The 19,802-nt window shown below is 26.9% G+C and overlaps 2 protein-coding genes across 3 annotated transcripts; one reads left to right on the forward strand and one right to left on the reverse strand.

Annotated features, from left to right (window-relative positions):
* Positions 1 to 4,302: 4,302 nt before the first annotated feature.
* LOC130664134 (solute carrier family 41 member 1-like) lies at positions 4,303 to 11,351 on the reverse strand. 2 transcript variants are annotated; one of them, XM_057463913.1, is made up of 7 exons: positions 11,165 to 11,351; positions 10,874 to 10,905; positions 9,864 to 10,302; positions 7,857 to 8,476; positions 7,587 to 7,792; positions 6,350 to 6,498; positions 4,303 to 6,270 (listed from the first exon to the last, which is right to left on the reverse strand). In XM_057463913.1, the coding sequence occupies exons 3-7, from the start codon at positions 10,263 to 10,265 to the stop codon at positions 6,085 to 6,087; spliced, it is 1,563 nt and encodes a 520-aa protein (XP_057319896.1). In that variant the 5' UTR covers positions 10,266 to 10,302; positions 10,874 to 10,905; positions 11,165 to 11,351; the 3' UTR covers positions 4,303 to 6,084. The 2 variants fall into 2 exon arrangements, with proteins under 2 accessions (XP_057319896.1, XP_057319897.1); XM_057463914.1 differs by lacking the exon at positions 10,874 to 10,905.
* Positions 11,352 to 15,221: 3,870 nt separating this feature from the next.
* LOC130678705 (uncharacterized) lies at positions 15,222 to 19,700 on the forward strand. The gene is made up of 2 exons (XM_057486118.1): positions 15,222 to 16,054; positions 16,170 to 19,700. Exon 2 carries the CDS (start codon positions 16,171 to 16,173, stop codon positions 17,674 to 17,676), a length of 1,506 nt encoding a protein of 501 aa, XP_057342101.1. The 5' UTR covers positions 15,222 to 16,054; position 16,170; the 3' UTR covers positions 17,677 to 19,700.
* Positions 19,701 to 19,802: the final 102 nt, after the last annotated feature.

A 19,802-nucleotide genomic window follows, 5' to 3' on the forward strand; every position in this document is an offset into this window, starting at 1 on the left:
TGTTAAAATTTATTTATAAGGTATTTTAATATAAATACAAATACAAAACAGTCGTTGAATTTGTAATATAAATAACATTTCTAAATTTTTTTTTCTTTAAATGGTACTTTGGTATTGTTTTGAATAATTTGAAAATAATCCAATAAAAATGTTGGTCTAGTATCTACTGTGTAACGGAACATTTTTTTAAATATTTGAATGCAAACACAAATTGTTACTTGAAGTCTAAAAAAATTTTTTCTTCTTCTTGAACTTTTCACCAAGAAGTGAAGAATAAACTTTCTGAAACACACGATCTAAAAAAGTTAATGTAAAGTTCGAAAAACGTTTACACAAAGTACTAAATTGACTAATGTTTTTAATTTCAAATTTTTTTTAATTCGTTTCAAAGTTCCAAAATGTCGCAAATTTAAAAGTTCCTCGTGCGGTAACTTTTCCGCAAATTTTTTATTACACTAGATCTCTAAAAGTTTCAAGCTTTATTTTTTTATAATACACATGTATATATTCGAAAGTAGAAAAATGTAATTTTTTATGAATAAATCTTCATAAAATATTTTTAATCCATTAATGCAGATTTTTATATTTTTTTTATAAATTGACATCAAACTATTTGAGAAAAAAATCGTTGAAAATCATTGATTTTTAATTTTTTTTAGAGAAAAATATTCTTGAAATTAAAATTTAAGACTTGAAATTTTTATTTATCAAATCATTCATCATTATTATTAACGAAGTGAGTTTATATTTAATAATAATAATACAAGCCAAATTTATCCAGTACTCGATTGCTAGTATAGCCCCCTACCATTTTGCAGCCCTCTGATTTATTTTATTAATAAAATGATTTCCAAACAGATAATTATTCATTTTCTTACTAATGCATTGTAAAAAATAGGGAGTGAATTCGCAGTGATTACTAGTTTTACTTAAATACGAATTCACTCCGTCACTCCAAGTTCCGGAGTTTTAGAAAAAATCACTCCGCATAAGGAGTGAAGGGGGAGTTTGTTTTTCTAGCGGAGTGATTTTGAAGTGATTTAGATTTTATTTAAGTCCACATTTTCTCCGATTCGAAGTTTTAATATGAAAATAAACTCCCCTTCGAAGTGAATTTTACTCTGAAGGGATTAAATACATAAATACACAGTTACCCGCACCGCATTCACTCCGAATTTAATTCACGTTCATTCAGCAAATTTTTTACATTGTAAGATGGGCTTTTTGTTTAAATTTATTATTTAAAATATGTTGAATAAAAATTTTAATGAAAATTTAAGGGCTGCTGACTACTGGTATTTTGCTGCAAATTTATTATTTTTATTTTTTGATATATTTTATCAAATATCATAAGCATAAAAATAAAAGTTACTTATTCAGCATTAATACAAAAGTTGTAGAACGTTTTCGGGCTTATAAATGTATAAAAAATAATTTTTAAGAGAGCTAGTTTTTAAATAGACTGGGAACTGGATATCGTCCCCTTTCTGGGTAAATCTCGTAACTGCAAAATTATAATTTTTTCAGAAATCGGTCAAAACATCTATTCTGTTACACATGCGTTAATGGAAATATTAAAATTCAAAAGTCTCTTGAACATTCTGTTATAATTATTCAAATTTAAAGCTTTTTTTACGCAACAGCAGTACTAAAGAATGTTTTTCACTCATAATTTTAATTATGAAAAAAAAGTAGTTACGAGGTTTACACAGAAAGGGGACGATATTTTATTCTAATTGATTTCTAAAACATTGGCACAAAAAAAAGTATTTAGCAAAACACGGAAATTAAAAATAATAACAATTAAAGCTTTAAACATATTATCAACGAAACGTTTATCGATGCACATTTATAATTTTGCTTTTAATTTCTGACTATAACTTGAATATAATAGCTTGGAATTTTAGCAGTAATAAGAATTGAAAACTTTTTTTTTCAAATACAAATACTTGGAACAAGTAATTAAGTAAATATTTCAAATACTTCTTTAAAGATATACTTAAAATACTGAATTAAATAACTAAAAAATTCTTTATAATACTGCGACTTTATTTATGTTTCGCTACACATTTAACTTTGATTACTTCATTTACTTACACGATAGGAATAAACTGAACTAACCGACACTGACTAAATGATTCTTTGATATTGAAAATAATATACGATACCAATAATAAATTTTTATCATGATTACTTGCAACTCTCAGTGATGCGATGGGAAAAATTTATAATGATCTTTATTAACTTATCTTATCATTTTATTTGTAAAATTATTTTCAAGGCTAATTTTATTGTTAAGAATTTTCTTTTTGTAGAAGAGTTAAATATTTGTAAAATTATTATTTATTTTCTAAATTAAATATTTATTTTATAAATATTCCAAGTGATTGAACAATAAAAGTTTATTTTAAAAATTAAGTGACAAGTTAATTAAAAATATTTCTCTGAGAATTCATTTATGAGTTATATATTTTTTTCTACTTCATATTTTGACAGGATAAATATTTTACGATTTATATGTCGTACAGTCTGTGCAAAGTTTTAACGTGTACAAAATAGATTAATAATAATTCTGTAAAAACTAATAATGAATTCAATGATTTTGAAAAATTTTTATTTTTTTAAGGGGGATAGCCACTGTGAGGATCGAAAAAATAGGTGATTTTCGGGAATTTTTTTGACTGGAATAATAAAGGAATTTGGGGATCGGATTTTTTTTTTGTTTTCTAAAGTATACATTGAAGATAATTCTCCTAAATTTTCATTAAAAAATATCATGCTGTTACAAAGTTATAAGCATTTTTGTGGAGCAACAAAAAAATTTCCCCCACCACGGTGTCATCTTTAACTCGAAAACGGATTATCAGAAACAAAAAACCAAACGGCGTTGTAATCTGTATGCATGTGGTTATCGTTGCACATAGGGGATTTTGAAAATTTGGATTTGAAAAAAAATGGCGACATATTAAAAATTATTTCATTATTTTTTCTCATTTTTTTGGATTCAAACAGCCCTAAAAAATCTTAAAAATCAAAATTTTCAAAATCCCCTACGTGCAACGTTAGCTACTGAATAGACGAATACGGCAAAAAAAAAAGTTGCGAATCAGTTCATATTTATGCAAATTACAGATGCCACCAGTTCAAAAAAAGTAGTTTCGAGAAAAATGCGTTTAAAGTTTTTAGTCGATGCATCGGTCAGTTGACGCGCTGTCACAAAAATGACTATAACTTGAAAAATATTCGGAATTTTCATATAAAACTTTAGATACATATTTTTGAACATATACACTTCGATTTAATAAAAAAAAAAAAATTTTTTTTTTGAAATTTCACAGTGGCTATCCCCCTTAATAAACTAAAAAAAAATAAATTATTAAATTATCTAAATAAAAAAATATTCAATTTAATTAATACTCTAAAATTTGAATGACCTTTTAGACTCTTCTTCTTCTTCTTCTGATAATAATAATAACAATAAATTTATTAAAAACGTTTTTATTATTAAAAACTGTCCTTGAAATAAAGTAAATAATTTATAAAAATAAAATGTTGACAATATATTTAAATAAAATAATTATTTATCATAGTTGTTAAATTAAATCAGTAGAATAAATTTTGATTGATGTATTTTTGTGTCCTCATAACAATAAGTATTTTAAAAATAATTCGATAACGATCATCTCAGTGGTACACATCATTATTATTATTATGTATATTATATATCACATGTGTGGTGCATATTAAGTTGAATAGTACGTACGCGTGACACGTTAAACTGGAGGTGTTAAAAGAACCCTTACGACTTACTTGACGTACGTCTATTAAACAGTTAGAGTTTCATTGTATGTAATAACAATAATAATAGTGACCGAGAAGATGCGGCGATCAACGTTTTATTTTTATCATGATGTTTATATATCATTCATGCATAAACATGCCTTAAATTTATATACTAAAAAAATATTTTTTAAATATTAATGGTAAAAAATAATAATTATCAGTTATAATTATAATCATTAATAAAAATTTATCTTCAATCAAATATTTTATATAATTATACAATTATGTACATCTTTTTTATTTTAATATAATGGCATTATTAATTAATAATTAATTACAGTACTGACGATTGATTTAAATAAATTTTTTTAATTTAAGATTATTCGATTTTTTATTGCATTTTATTTAAATAATTAATTAACAAAAATATATTTAATGTATTTTTTATAGCTCGAAATAAAATTTAGGTAACAAAATTAATTTGTTAGTTTTTTTTTTTTGATTATAAAATAGTTTGAATATTTTTTATTAATATTAATATATACGTTACTGTATTATTAATAGTTTTAAAAATACTGGCCTAAATTGTTATAGATATATGAAATAAGAATCACAGTATAGTGTCCGACGTTTTTAGTACAAGGACTATTTTATAAGCTCGATATTGATTTATTTGCGTGCAAAAATTATTTTACTAATTTAATTTTAATTTTTAATGTTTTAATAAAAAGAGTGTACATGGCTTTAAAAAGTTATAAAAAACACTCTAGATTTGAATATCAAATTTTAAGTATCTAAAATTATTATAATAATTAATTAATATACATAAGTAAATATTTCAAAAGTGTAAATAACTCTAATATAATTTTATATTATTATGTATATATATATATTTAAATATCAGTATATAAATTCAAAAATAATTTTTCACAAGCGTGTGAAATAAATTCTCATTTTATTGCCGTAAATTAATCAAGTCATGTTAAAACTAATTGCATCTAATAAGTGGACTAATCATATCTCAAATTAACTCCTATAATTTTTCTCAATAATTTGCCTCTAAAAATAATAATGTATGTAATTAAGAGTGAAAATATACTTTAACTACTTAAATGGCAGTGTTAGAAGTATAGATCTTCATGTAATTAATTAATTTTTTAGAGAATCAGATAGAAATTAAATCGGAATAAAATTTTTACAAAATTCAATCAGTTTCGTTGTACATAGATTGATTTTTTTTATAATTTACTTTATTTGTCTCATGATTACTGAGAAAAAATTAACAATAATAAGATTTATTAATTATAAACTACGAAAACTAATCAAAATATTTATTTTTGACTTCAGATTTTTTTTATCAATTCATTAAATAATGAAACAAATTAAAAAAAAATCGGCAAGGATCAGCGCAAGTAATGACTGGAAGTCAAGGAAGCAATGAAACGAAACCAAAAAAAAAAAAAAGAATGAAAATACATACATATATAAGAAACGCAAGATAACATATATGTTGTTACCCACCGCCGTTAATATCTAAAGAATATCATTCCCTTGGCAATTATAAAGCATTAAAAATTAATTTCATATTGTTATTTAATTTCTCAGGGTACTTTATAACTACACTTTAACATTAAACATTCAATGATGTTTAATTTATACATATAATTAAATTTTAATTTCACAAATGAAATCTTATTCCCTTAAAATTCGTTCCTTTAAGGAAAAAATTTTTATTTATGTATTTTTATAATTTTAGATGAATGGAAATATGATTGTTATATTTCAATTAATAATTAGAAATGAAAAAGAAAAAAAAATTCTTTACACAAATTATATTTTTTATAACTTTTAGTTCGAAATTTTTACTTTTGAAATATTTACCCACATAAAATTTTATTTCCTACATATTAGCACCATATTTAGATATTTAATAATTATTTTTAAATAAACTGATTAATTAAAAATTTTTTTTCTTTTTACTACAGATTGTGTAGATCCTGGCACGAAAAATTAAGACAATATAATTATACTTATATTAAAATACTGTAAAAAAATGTTATAATATGTGATTTTTTAATTTTAAAAAATTTCAGGCCACTGTTTAACTATTTTAATATTTTTAGGTCCCAAAAAATATCATTACTATTAATAATTTCAGGTACAAATAGTATATTGAGCCTGAATAATAATAAAATAAAAACTTAACTAATCATATATTGTTTTTTTTTTTAAAAATAAAATAAAATTATAATATTGTACACAATGCAACAAGGAAAAAAAATAATCGAATTTACTTGCCGGCTAATCACCAACATCTGAATCTTTATCACCGATTGCATAAAGAATATGAAAAGCGATACCTAGTAATGCAGTACCCAATAAATCACCAGCAGCTGTTAGATATGGGATCGCTGAGCTGTCAGGGTCCATTCCGCGTGTCCACATCCAAACAACCATCAGTTGAGCCAAATATAAGAGTAAAATTACCTTTAAAATAATAATATTTAATATTAATAAAAAACATTTTTAATTGAATAAATTTTTTAATTATAATATTACAACTTACTTGTAAAAGTGCCGCAAATAAATACACAACAATAAATGTTGCCGTGAAGGAAGTATGTCCTGCTTTAAGATAACTTATTGTATAACTAAATATTAAGTGACCTGGTATTACCATCATCAATAAAATTCTTGCAATCCGTGAATGTCCACCTAAAAATTTATAAATAATTATTAAATTTATTTGTTCATAAACTAATGTTTCATTATTTTAGTAATTAATCATCAGATATTTTAATTAAATAATTTCGAGTGAAAAAAAAAAATAATAATAATTAAACGAGTTGACTAATAAATTTGTACTTTTTTGTATTAAGGGGTAACATATCTTTGAAATTTTTTAAAAATCGATGTTTTGTTTGCAAATTTTTATTCTTTATTATACTTTAACGATTTATTAAAAAAATAAATTTCAAAATGATTTCATTGCAGTGCAAAGTTATAGCGAGATGTGACCTCCCGTCGAATTGGGACGTCTATCTAATTAACGTGACTGTCGTGCTTACCCTAAACTTCAAACGTATTTTTGCAAAACTATATTTTTAGATACGGACATGATGATTACTTAGACAATTTTTAAGATTTTTGATAATTGTTTTCTCTATCGTATGACGAGAGTTTTATTTTTATTTTTGGATTAGATAATTATTTATAAAAAATCGTCTCATTATTGGGAATTAAATCATTTTTTGCAGTTATCGTCATATTCGAGAAGTGTCAATGTTTCTATCAGTGGTCCATTCGACCCAATATTAGTAAAGAAAAAAAACTTTTTTATATTTTTTTTATTATGATTTAAATTTCAATGGAGACGGACTTGATATTTTTGTCATATTTTTCATTCCATTATCATTAAAGTAATTTTTTTTTTTTTAATATATAATTTTCACAGCGCTCAAAGATATGTGACCCCTTAAGTATTTTAACCCTAATCGGTTGAACATAGGTCGTTTGTGTCTATGAGTTTTCAAATATTCTACTGTAAACAGCCTTCATGCCTCCGAATTTTGATGAAAATGTTTATTGAAAAAGGGATTTTCGGGGCTGGTAACAACTCTATCGCATAGTTAGTTTTAAGTCCAAAGAAGACTTACGAATTTATTCAGATTTTTCCTTACAGAACATAGTTAAATAAGAGGCGGACGCTAATTACCCATGTTCAACGTTTACGGGTGCTGAAAACAGCGACACCGGATTAAGGTTAAATTATAAAGAAAATAAATATAAATTATTGAAATTACCAGGAGCTAAAAATGCATCAAAAGGACTAATACAAATTTTAGGTGGTTTTTCAACTTTTCCACTATGTTGTTCTATATGAAGTGACGTAGATATTCGACTTGCCTGAACGGCAACTAAATTACCTCCAACGCCATTTATTACTAATTGAAAAACAGCAATACCTTTGTAATTTGATATTGTGAAATCTAAAATTAATCCACCAATGCTAAAAAAAATGAATAATAAATTTAATAAATTAAAAGTACTGATGGATAGTAGATAATTAATACCTGCTAATTAACATAGCTGAAATAACAGGACTCCAACCGTAATTAAGAACTTCTTTAGTAAAGGGATTTCTAGCAGCAATATATCCCCAAACAGGTGTTGCTAATAAGCAGCAAATGATCATAGTAGGAGCTATCCATGTTTGATTGTCAATGGCACTGTATAAAAGTGAGGATATCCATGATAGTAATGCAAGAGTTGTCAAATCACCGAGTGATGCGGCAATTGGCGTGGCAACATTGTCAGGGTTAATATTCATCCGTTTAGAGAATAGTATAACTGCAACCATTATAAGACCAAGCAGGAAACTAGCAACAGAGGCTGTGACAAGTGCACTAGCACACAGTAATAGTCCATGGTGAATATCAAAGTGTGCTTCGGGTATCCATCCAAAGATCACTGCTGCCAAGGACGCCAATAAACCAACCACCATTGACTGGCATTGGATCAAAGCTAGATTACCGATTATTAACGTCCACTGCTGTTTCTCTGTATCCATGTGACCTAGATTTGCTTGGGTAGACAGACGTGAGGCCAGAGTCATTTCTAGGTTTCCTTTCAACCCCAATAATGCTGGTACCAAAATATATACCTCTGATACTACTTGATACACTGGCCAGTGCTGAAAATAATATTTACATTAATATTCAAATTATTATTTAAAATAAATGTTACAATTATTTATGAATCATTATAAATAGTTATTAATTCTGTAGAAAATTTTGTGTTTTTTTAAAATATCAAGGACTGAAAAATCATTTTTTTTTAAGATAATATAATTAGGACAGTCATCTTATTTTTAATTAATAGGAATAAAGATGAAAATCAAAAATTATTATTTCATCATAGTTTAATTATATCATTTGAAATTTATAAGTCAAATTCTACTTTATCGTGTTATTGTTGTATAGAGATAAGAAATTTTTTTAAAATTTATGTTTGTGTACGATAAAAATATCATTATCAAAACAATAAATTACAATAGTAGATAAAAGTTTTTTAAGAGTTCTAAGGTCAATGTCCGGAAATATTTATATCATTACTGTTATTATATTTTTTTAAATAAATTTCAATTAACTATGTAACACAAATATTAATTAGGAAAGTATAATTATTTGTATTATTTTGGTACTTGTCATATTTTAAATTATAAAAAAATCAAAACAAAATTAATATTTTTTTATAATAAAATTATTATAAAATATAATAGATTACAAATATTTAGTTTATAGTTTAAAAATAATTTAATTAGAATTTACAAGAATACTTTTATTTTATTGATCTATTTAAATTAGATTTAAAAAAAAACTTGACAAATTTTTTTCATTTATGTATTTATTTAATACGCGACTTACACATATTTTAAAACACGCTCTAAAAATTGTCTTTATTGAATAATCGTGTTATCTTAATCTAATTAACCGATTTAAATCTCATAAAACTAGATTACCAACTTAAATTAATACAAAATTTTTTTCATAATCAATTATAAAATAATATTTTTATTTTAAATGTAAACTTTCTTTAGTATTATAGGTCATGTAAATATAACATACTCGTATATATATTTGTGAATATTTAAGAATAAAAATGGGAATTATCGTATTGAGTGTCAAAACATTTGATTAATCAGCATATCAATCGCTTATATCAAAATATTTACAGTTTAAGCGAAAAATTTAAATACTTAAAAAATTTAAAACCGATTTACTCAAATAAAAAAATTTAATTATCAATTACTGTATTAAATTAATAGCTTATCACATTCAACAATGAATTCATATATTTTAAGTTTTATAAATAATTCAATTTTAAGTTTTTATCAAAATACTGGTAGTTAATTTTGAAATATTTCCATTTAAAAAGTTATTGTCGATAAATATACAATCGATAATCGTAAAAAATTTTAAATAAACAACTGTATTAATAACAAACTTGACCTTGAATAAAAAAAAGAAAAAAAAAACAATCTGAAATTGAAAAATAAATAAACATTTAATTATACATACTTGAACAACATCAAGTAACAGACTGGCTGCGACCATACCAAATCCAGCAAGTAAAAAAGGAATAAACATCTGTACAGAAATAGTCCAAACATTTTCATCTTCTTTTTCAATTTCCGTACGTTTTGTTTTTATTCCATTTTTTTTGGATTCCTCAAAACTAACACGTGGCTGTAGAGACAATGATGACGAAGAAATAAGACGACTAGTATCTTGATCATCACTTGAATCGTCTGAATAAACAGTAAGCTCTGTTGTCACATCTGCAAGTGCTTTGCTAAGTGACTCTCCATGCCCAAAACCAACCATTTCTTCTCTATTATTTTTTCTATTTTCAAATTTATTTCGATATCGCAATCGGCTCTTTTTCTCGAGATCATGCGTCCCGATTTCTGCATTGCTCATTCTCCTTGACAAGATACTTGTAGATCACCACAAAGCACTATAATTTAAAATTCAAATTATTCAAATTTAAAACCGATAAATTACAGTAATAAGCCACTAAATAATCTGTCATTTTGCTAATTATATTAATGAGATGACACGTTAAGTCTATTAAATAATTGTCGCAATTAATTACTATAATATGCTACGAATAATTATCAGTGGAGTACTAGTTTAAAAACAAACTAAAACTAAACTAGGGATAATATTAACGTATGCAGTCTCTTGTATAAAAATAAGTTATGCCACTTGACCCCAAGTGCTAATCTCAGTTGAATTCATTTATAGCACAAGACATTTGCTTCACTCAAAATGTCTAGCAATGCCAATTTATTTACTTTTTTTTATTTCTTTCGTCTTTATTACCCCAAAATTTATATAGATAAGCTTAGAATAGAGAAATCTTTAAATAAAAAACTTTTATGAATAAATAATTACGATTACATGCTTGAGTGAATTATAAATAAATACAGAAACTTTTTTTTTAAATAAAAGATAAAAAAATAATTCGATAATATGAAAGCATGAGTTTATTTATTTAAACAAATATTTAAATAGAAACCACTTACCATTATCATGCTGTTCCCACATTATTATTTATCTAAATAATTAACAATAATAATATAAATAGTTAGAGTTGACGTTTACAAAAGTACGTGAGTTAAAGTTATTGTTAGCGAATGATTGAAAAATAAAAAAACTTTTTTTTTTAATTGAGTCAGTAAGTGGATGATTATTTTAATAATGTTTGCTTAGTAGCATATTGTTTCAATTTATACGTTGTAGAGTGATAAGATAACAATTAAATAAAATATATATCTAACAAGTGATGGAATATAACCTTAAAAAATAAAGTTTACCTGAATTTAATGTAAACTGTGTAGAGAATCATTTAAAAATGGCCAAGTATTTTTTTTATGTGGATGAGAATTTGTGATGATAAATAATCGTTGTCAATTTTGTAGACAATTTATATGAATTATGAAATTCAATTGAATGTCAAAGTGATTAACCACGTCAATGAGACACGAGAAACAACAATGAGTGATATATTTATTATGTATGTGGAGTTTGCGCGATAGATACCGGGAAATAAAAATAAGCCGCGTGTATATTCACCAATAAACGTTCTTTTTAATGTCTATTGGTCCATAAATGTTTAATTTTTTAATTACTATTAGCCAATTAATAATTTTGTTTGAATTATATTCACCAATTAATTTTTGTATTTAATTATTTAAACAGCTGGTAAGTTACCGCCAATTTTATAGTATGCGAGTATTTTGTTTATTTAAATTTTATTGTTACTTGTAATTATAATTGTCGATTAATAGTTGTAGTATACGTGAGTAAGACTATTCTTGAAAAATCAATAATCGCTGTGGTAAGTTGGTTCTAATTAAATAAATTAATTCCTTTTCTTCCGAAAAACAGAAAAATACACAAAAATCGAATTTTAAAATTTCTTTCACGAGTCCGACTTTCCCCGGTCAGTGATTATGTCTTAGTGAACCGTATGACAGCTAACAAAACTAAAATTGACATTAATTTAAAATAAAAGATATTTTATAAATTTGGTTTTCTTTATTCAAAAGTTTCCCAGACAGCATTCAAGTCGGAATGACTGCTTTAATTGGTCTTTTTGAAGGCGTCCTCAAGAAATCTTTTAATGACTTCTTAAAGGTGTCATTTTTAAGAACTTTTAATTGAGAGTTCTTGAAGACTCCATTAATAAGACGTCAGTTTTGAGACGACTAAATGTATTCTTCTTTAAACTTCTTTATGAAGTCAAAATTAGGAGTTCCTTAAAGACGTCATGGTAAATTCATACTGAAGTCTTATTTGCGAATTCAGAAAAAAGAACTCTTTGAGAGCTCTTTTTAAAGACGTCTTACTGAGTTCGCTAGGTGGCTCATTCGACATCTTGAGAACTTCTTAAAGACTTCTTTAAAATGTTGATGAGACGTCCAAATCATAAATAAGAATTCATTCAGAACTCATCAAGACGTCATTTTGCTATCTGGGTTGCGTCTGGAAAAGTGTCTTTACTCAAAAGCCTCAAGAGTTATATCCTTGAGACTAACTTATTTTCAAAAACTATTTTACAGTAAGGTCTAATAACCTCTCCTACTTTTTTAACTTTCCGCTATGAAAACTGAAAATTTTCAAAAAAAAAGAAGCTTTTGGTATCGGCCCGATCTTCGAAAATCAAGTTTTCAACCTATTTCGACACTTTGAGGTCCTAGGAAGCTATTTTAACAATTTTCAGACGGACGTTTGTCCGTGTGAGTGTGTGTGTGTTTTTCGTCCTACGATAGCTTTGAAACTGATCAACCGATTTGAAGGTACTTTGCAGCAATCGAAAGGGCTGGTCAAGATTTCAAGCTAATTGGATTTTGAAGTCGATCGATCAAGTAGTTTCTTAGTTACTCAAAGAATAAAAATTTTTTAAAAATTGTTTTTAAGTTTTTGTTGCATAACTCGTTAATCGCTTCACCGATTCGTTTCAAAGTTTGATCAAATCTAAGTCACAACAAACTCTTTCGATTGCCAAAGAGCACGTAAAAAGCGGTCGATTTGTCCCAAAAATATCGTTAAATCTTCAAACTACACTATTTAAGATTTTTTCGATTTTCACGTAATTGGAATAATTAAAACATAATCTTTAATGAAAATACATTGTGATTATTTCGAAATATATAATTTCTATGTGATTAATCAAGATAATTGACTTGGATTTGATTTTCAAAAAGTTTAAAAGTACAGTACTGACATTTTTTTTTTTAAAGGGAATGGGAGGTTGACATTTTTTCTCTTTCGCACTGGAGTGAACGAGCAGAACTGTTCTTGTTGTATTTGTACAGTGAATGCAGGCATTGTCCAAATTTTTCTCGCGAACGGATAAAAATTTCTTGAAATCAGACCGCAGATCGCTAGATTATAGAATAGTGCATCTTGGTATTGTAACGAAAGTGAAATTGATTTTAAATTTCTTCTCTTTTAGGGAGAAAAAAAATTCATTGCAACGTGTTTATTCAGTATCACTGGTGTGTCAGGTCGACATGGCATGTCAGAAAATTATAGGGATGGACTCGAATAGTAAAACATTGAGCATTTAAGATACACGGAGAGAAAAATATCGTCAGAGTAAGTATACGTACACTGTAAAAAATTTTTTGGACCCGGTGTAGTGTAAATGACTCGGTGTAAAAATTTCGGTGTGAAAATTACACTAAATATCGTGTTGAATTTAGGCAGTGTGAATTAAAAATTTTTACACCGTCAAGCGTGTAAAATAATCATAAAAATATTTAAACGTTAAAAATACTATTTAATATCTAAATAATATTAACATAGTTATTGATTAAGTAGTTAAAGATGTTCAATGATCATTTGTTGCTCGTTAATTATATTATACATCGAAAGAATTTTACACTGTTATTTCACACTATACGGCCGTGTAAAATTCTCCGGGTCCATTTTTACACCGAAATTTTTTACGGTGTATCGCTATTCTGGCTATACGCTGCATAGTCATCTTACTCAATGATAATCCGTATAGCCAATTCAGCTATACAGAGTTCCCTCACAGTAGATCGTCAAAATGACGATCGTATCCTTATTTTAGGCATTTTATGAATCTCTGATATGACTATTGCGCAAACTCTGTATTTAGGCAACCAGCAACCGAGAACGATGCATTGTATGGCCAATTCAGCTACACGGATCTTCACGCTGGCAAAACAGAAACTTATATAAGTATATTGAATCAATAACTATATTGATATTATTTAGACATTAAATAGTATTTTGAACATTTCAATATTTTTATAATTTTTTGTTTTTAACGCAAAATTATCAAAAATTACAGATTTATACACTGTAAAAAGAGCGGTGTTAAAAATAGACTCATTTTAACTCCACCCGGTGTTAAAATAAAATTACACCGGTGTTAAATCGGGGTAAACGGTGTAAAATCGGAGTAAAAGCAGGGTAACCGGTGTAAAAGCGGAGTTATACCGGTGTAAAAGCAGGGTAAACTGCGTCCGCTTGGAGTATTAACTTTAAAGATTATAAAACACGAAAAATGTCAGTTCTTTATGAAAATTAATTAAAAATATCATTGATTAACAAGTATAGTGATCGAGTAAGCAAAAATATTCACAAAGTAAAATATTTTAACACCGGTCTAGAATATTTACACCAGCAGCGGTGTTATTTTAACACCGGAGATTTTTTTTTAACACCGGTACAAAATATTTACACCGGCGGCGGTGTTATTTTCACACCGCTTTCGGTGTTGAAATTTAACACCGCCAATTTTAACACCTGCACCGCTTGGACTTACCCCGGTGATTTTTTACAGTGTACGATTGACGGTGTACAAATTTTAAATTTACACCGCCTAAATTTAACACGATATTTGGTGTAATTTTCACACAAAAATTTTTATACCGAGTCATCTACACTACACCGAGTCCAAAAATTTTTTACTGTACACCCTCATACTCCAATCGAAGGTAAGTTACTCTACATGCATACGTTTTAACACCAATTAGATAACACTGCTACACTGTTGTAAGTTCGTTTTACACAATCTGCTCGGTGTGATTTCATGGTGTGAAATATCAAGTCAAAAGTATACACTTTTAACACGGTATGAGTGTTTTCTCTCACACCGTTCGATGTTATTAGCTCAAATATTGTCCGATAATATAATCTGTAGTTCAAAATTTTTAAACAATATATATATAATTTGCACAACTAGTAAATAATTATTATTATTGATGTAGATAATTTTAAAATAAAAATTAAATGCCTAGTGTCGAAGTAATCGAGAGTTTTAAATAAAGAACTTATAGATTTACACCATTGATGGTGCGAACGTTCTAATTAACACGGTCCAAAATTTAACACCGCGCGTCGTGTAACTTTCACACCGGCAGTGTTAAAAATTTTAATACCAAATCATTCACACCACACCGGGGACTCAAAATTTTTTACAGTGTATTTATATTTTTTATTTTCGACTATAATTTGAACTTGTTATTAACTTCAAGTAATTTGCTTTAAATTTCGATGAAAATTTTTAACACTGTATAGTTCTAAAAAAATTCGACAGATTTATGTACGTACATGCACTGTAAAAAAAATTACGGACCGAATCTAGATTAAATCTGAAGTGAATACGGAGCGGATGACTATTTATTTATTTGATCCCCTCGGAGTGAAATTCATTCCGAAGGAGGGTTTATTTTAATATTGAAAATCTGAATCAAAATATACTCCCTATTTACTCCGTATGCGGAGTGATTTCTTCTAAAACTTCGGAACTCCGATTGACGGAGTGAATCTGGATTTAAATAAAATTCGTAATCACTCCGAATCCACTCCCAATTTTTTACAGTGTATTATCTTGTACTTTGATTATTAAAAAACAATTATTGATACAATATACTGCCCGGGAAATTAAATGATTGACATTTATATATGTATATAGCAACTCTCAAAATACAACTACATCAAGTCTCCCGTCCGAAATAAGCTTTGTACTCGTTTGGTCCAATTGTGTTACTTATAGGCACTAGAATAATTCTAGCTTTTCACAAAACTATTAGTACTACCGTGATCACTCGCATTCAGCTCCCAAAGCCTAAAGTAATCACGTCGTTCAATAATAAAATTTCTCTTTTAATTAAATCGCTAAAATAAAATATTTAAAAATTTTTTAAATATTTAATAGTGCCAAGGTAATTAAGTATTTATATTTATTAATTTTTTAAATTAATAATAAAAAATATTATTACAATATTAAATGATTATTTAATTACATAACTAGTGAATAATTTGTTAATATTGTTGTAGAATGGGTCGTAATAAAAAGAAAAATAAAAAAATAAATTCGTCAGAAGAAAATATAATAACAGATAAAATAAAAAATGAATTAAATTTAAGTAATGATGTAAATAATAAATTATCATTATCATCACCATCATCAACTTCATCATCAGGAACTTCAATTTTAAATATTTACGAAAGATTAAATTTACCATTAAAACCATCCGGAGTTGATTTATCAATTGACAGTGATGATGAAGAAACGCTCGAGTTTCAAATAAGGCCTCGAGTATTTTATGTATGCAATTTATGTTTAGTTTGTATGAATATCTGTACAACAGGCGTTAAGTGTAATAATTGTCATATGGTTTATTATTGCACGGAAAATCATCGAGATGAGGATAAACCGAAACATAATGAATTGTGTTGTGCATTATCACGTGTATGTAAAGGTATGGAAGGTTTTTCATTGGCTAAAAGTTTACCACCAGATTTATATCGTTCATTTCGTATGAAAACAATAGATGTTGTTGAAAGATTAATTAGAAGACGTTTAGATTTATGGGAACGTGAAATATTATTGTATCCAAAAATATGCCGTTCATGTAAAAAAATAGATGATGATTTAATTTGTTGCTGTAATTGTAATATCGATTTTTATTGTATTAATCACAAAGATGAACATGATAAATGGTGTAAAGATTTTCAAGTATTTCGCAAAATATTGTGGATGCAGCATCAGCACGGCTTCGTTGATCCCGATGTACCGGTTGTATTTTATAAAGAATCACATGTCTTACCAGACAATTTTGATTTATTAATGTATCATATGTATGACAATAGTCCTATTTATAGGCGAATTGATTGCTATACTTATGCGAGTTTGTCTTATATTTCAACGGCACCGTTGACATCATTATTTGCAATGCAAAAATCAATTGATAACTGGGAATTAAAAAGTGAATTTGTTATTCATATTATTGGCGCTGAATTTCAATTCGAGTGTGCGGCATTACGCGTGTGGGAAAAATTATTCCTTCATTTTTTACCAAAGTTGAAAAAATTACATTTAGAATTTACTGGCCCGGAATTATATTTACCTCCACAATTACCGTGTGAATTATTGGGTAAAATAAAAATGTGCCGACGTTGTAAATCAGAAAAACGTAAAATTTTTATTTCGTTTAATGATCAAAAATTATATCACAATACGGATGATAAAAAACCTGCTGATTTAATTTGTTTATTCAATCCGGGATTGTATCGTGAAACTGGTTACGATGGTATTGACACATGGCCATTGACAATTAAAAAGTTTTGCGACGCTAAAGTCCCAGTTGTCATTACCTCATACACGGAATTTGAAATACCACGTGATATTGAGAGAATTAAAACAATTTGTGGTATCGAAATGCTATTAGAGCCTCAGAGAAATCAATTTGCGGCCGTTAAACCTGATAGAAATTTTGTTAGTGATGATGTTGTGCCTTTGATGTATAAAAATTATTGTATAAGCATTGTTAAAGGTGTTTAAATATAATTATAAATTTTTTACTCAAGTTTATTATAAAATCACAAAAAATGATTAGTTTTTAATTAATTTACTAAAGTGTTTTTATCATTTGTTTTTACTAAGTACAAATAATTTGAATTTTTTTTAACTTCTCGCTATGAAATTTCTAAAAAAGGAAAGTTACGGTTTCGGTCTAAATTTCGAAAATCCAAGAAAGTCCTAGAAAGCTATTTTGACCATTAGTAGATAAATGTGTGTGCGTGTGTGGATGTGTGTGTGTATGTAAACTTTTTTTATCCGACGATATATTTAGAACGAATCAACCGCTTTGAACGTGCTTGCAGCAAATAGAAGGGCTCACCAAGACTTAGAAATGATTAGATTTTGAAGTCAATTGGTCGCGTAATTTACGAGTTATACGAGGAGTTGTCCCGCAGAGTCAACCGTTTTTCAGATTTTTTCTTTTTTAAATGTTTTCTTTGGATAGCTGTCATTACGATGATTATTGATGTAATAGATAATAAGATTGTATTAAATTTTGTAAATCGATGATTAAAACAAAAAATAATAATAATCATGAAAATGTTGATTCAATTTGATTTAAATTATATCATTTTGAAATAGAAATAACCAAAAAAATTTAATTACAAAGAAAACAAGTTTTTTTTTTTTTACTTTTTATTGATATTTTGATATTGAAATTTTGAAATAATGATGAAGTGGAAAAATTCTATAAAATAACGTAATTTGAAATTCACGTCATGAACATGGGTTCGAATTTTATTTGTGACACTAATTGTAATATTTAAGTGATTAAAATAAATAAGAAGGAGAGTTAAATATCGAGCTAATAAAATTAAACGCCTGGTTTATTTGTTGAGTGGATAGAGGTCAGGATACTTTTTGAAAAATTCAAAAATCAGTATTCGAGACCCATGAAACAATAACTTTTTTTTTTTTAACTTTCTGCCATGAAAATTGAAAACTAAAAAAAAAAAGTTATTTTGTGTAAACTAATTTTTATCGTACGATATCTTTAGAAAGAGTCAATCGATTGGCTACATATTCAAATTTGAATCAAATCTTAGTCTCAACAAACATTTTCGATTACCCCCGAATTACATATAATCCGGTTAACCCTTAGCGGCCACATGTAGTAACTAATTACCCCACGCTGAAAAACCTACACGGAAAAAACAATATAGTAGTGGCAACTTTCTGGGATAGTACTGAGTACTTTCTAAAAAAAAAAAAAAAATTTCAGACAGTACTGTATGCTATCTAGACTGTATCCACTATTCTCTGAATGGTACTGAGTACTATTCCGGACAGTAGTGGATATAGTCTAGATAGTAGTGGATACAGTCTAGATAGCATACAGTACTGTCTGAAATTTTTTTTTTTACAGGAAGTACTCATTACTATCCCAGAGAGTTGCTACTACTATACTGTTTTTTCCGTGTAGTTGTACAAGATATATGGGTGTTTTAAGATTTCTAACCGATAGTTTCATATTTGTTGAAGAGTTCTTCAACATTTCAGATGATTTTTATCGGTCAATTTATGGATGGCATTCTAAAAACTGGTCATATATGTGATCAGTTTTTTTTCGGCTTTTTATGTAATGGAGTCACATCTCCCACTTGTCTACTACCGGCAAATGTCGTTAGTTGTATCAATTTCGAAGGTTTTAGTCCTCTAATTATACTTTTTCTGGGCCTAGGGTAACTAGTTATCCCGTGTGGCCGCTAAGGGTTAATTAGTTTACGAAATATTGTACAACAAAAATTCCTTTTTTTTAATTGAATTTACTTTTTTAGTCCAATAAAAAAATAACAGAGTGAGTCGTTTTCCATTTTATTTTGTAAATTTTTTGTATTAGCAATTGAACATCATGCAATATTTTTAAGACAGCAATTATTAGTCGAAAATTTCTTTTTATCCAATTAAATTATCGATTTTATTTTCATATAGACAATGAAATAGAAATAAATTAATTCTAGTAAACAAATTGAACAGTAAGTATTTGTAATGTACAAAAAAGTTGTACATGCATTTGATATAAAAAAAAATATACAATTAATTGTATAAAAATTTTAAGTTACAATTGATTTATTTTAAAAATAAAAAATGATATTAAAAATTTA

The sequence above is a fragment of the Microplitis mediator genome, chromosome 2 (assembly GCF_029852145.1).
Source record: "Microplitis mediator isolate UGA2020A chromosome 2, iyMicMedi2.1, whole genome shotgun sequence".
Classification (NCBI taxonomy): Eukaryota; Metazoa; Arthropoda; class Insecta; order Hymenoptera; family Braconidae; genus Microplitis; species Microplitis mediator.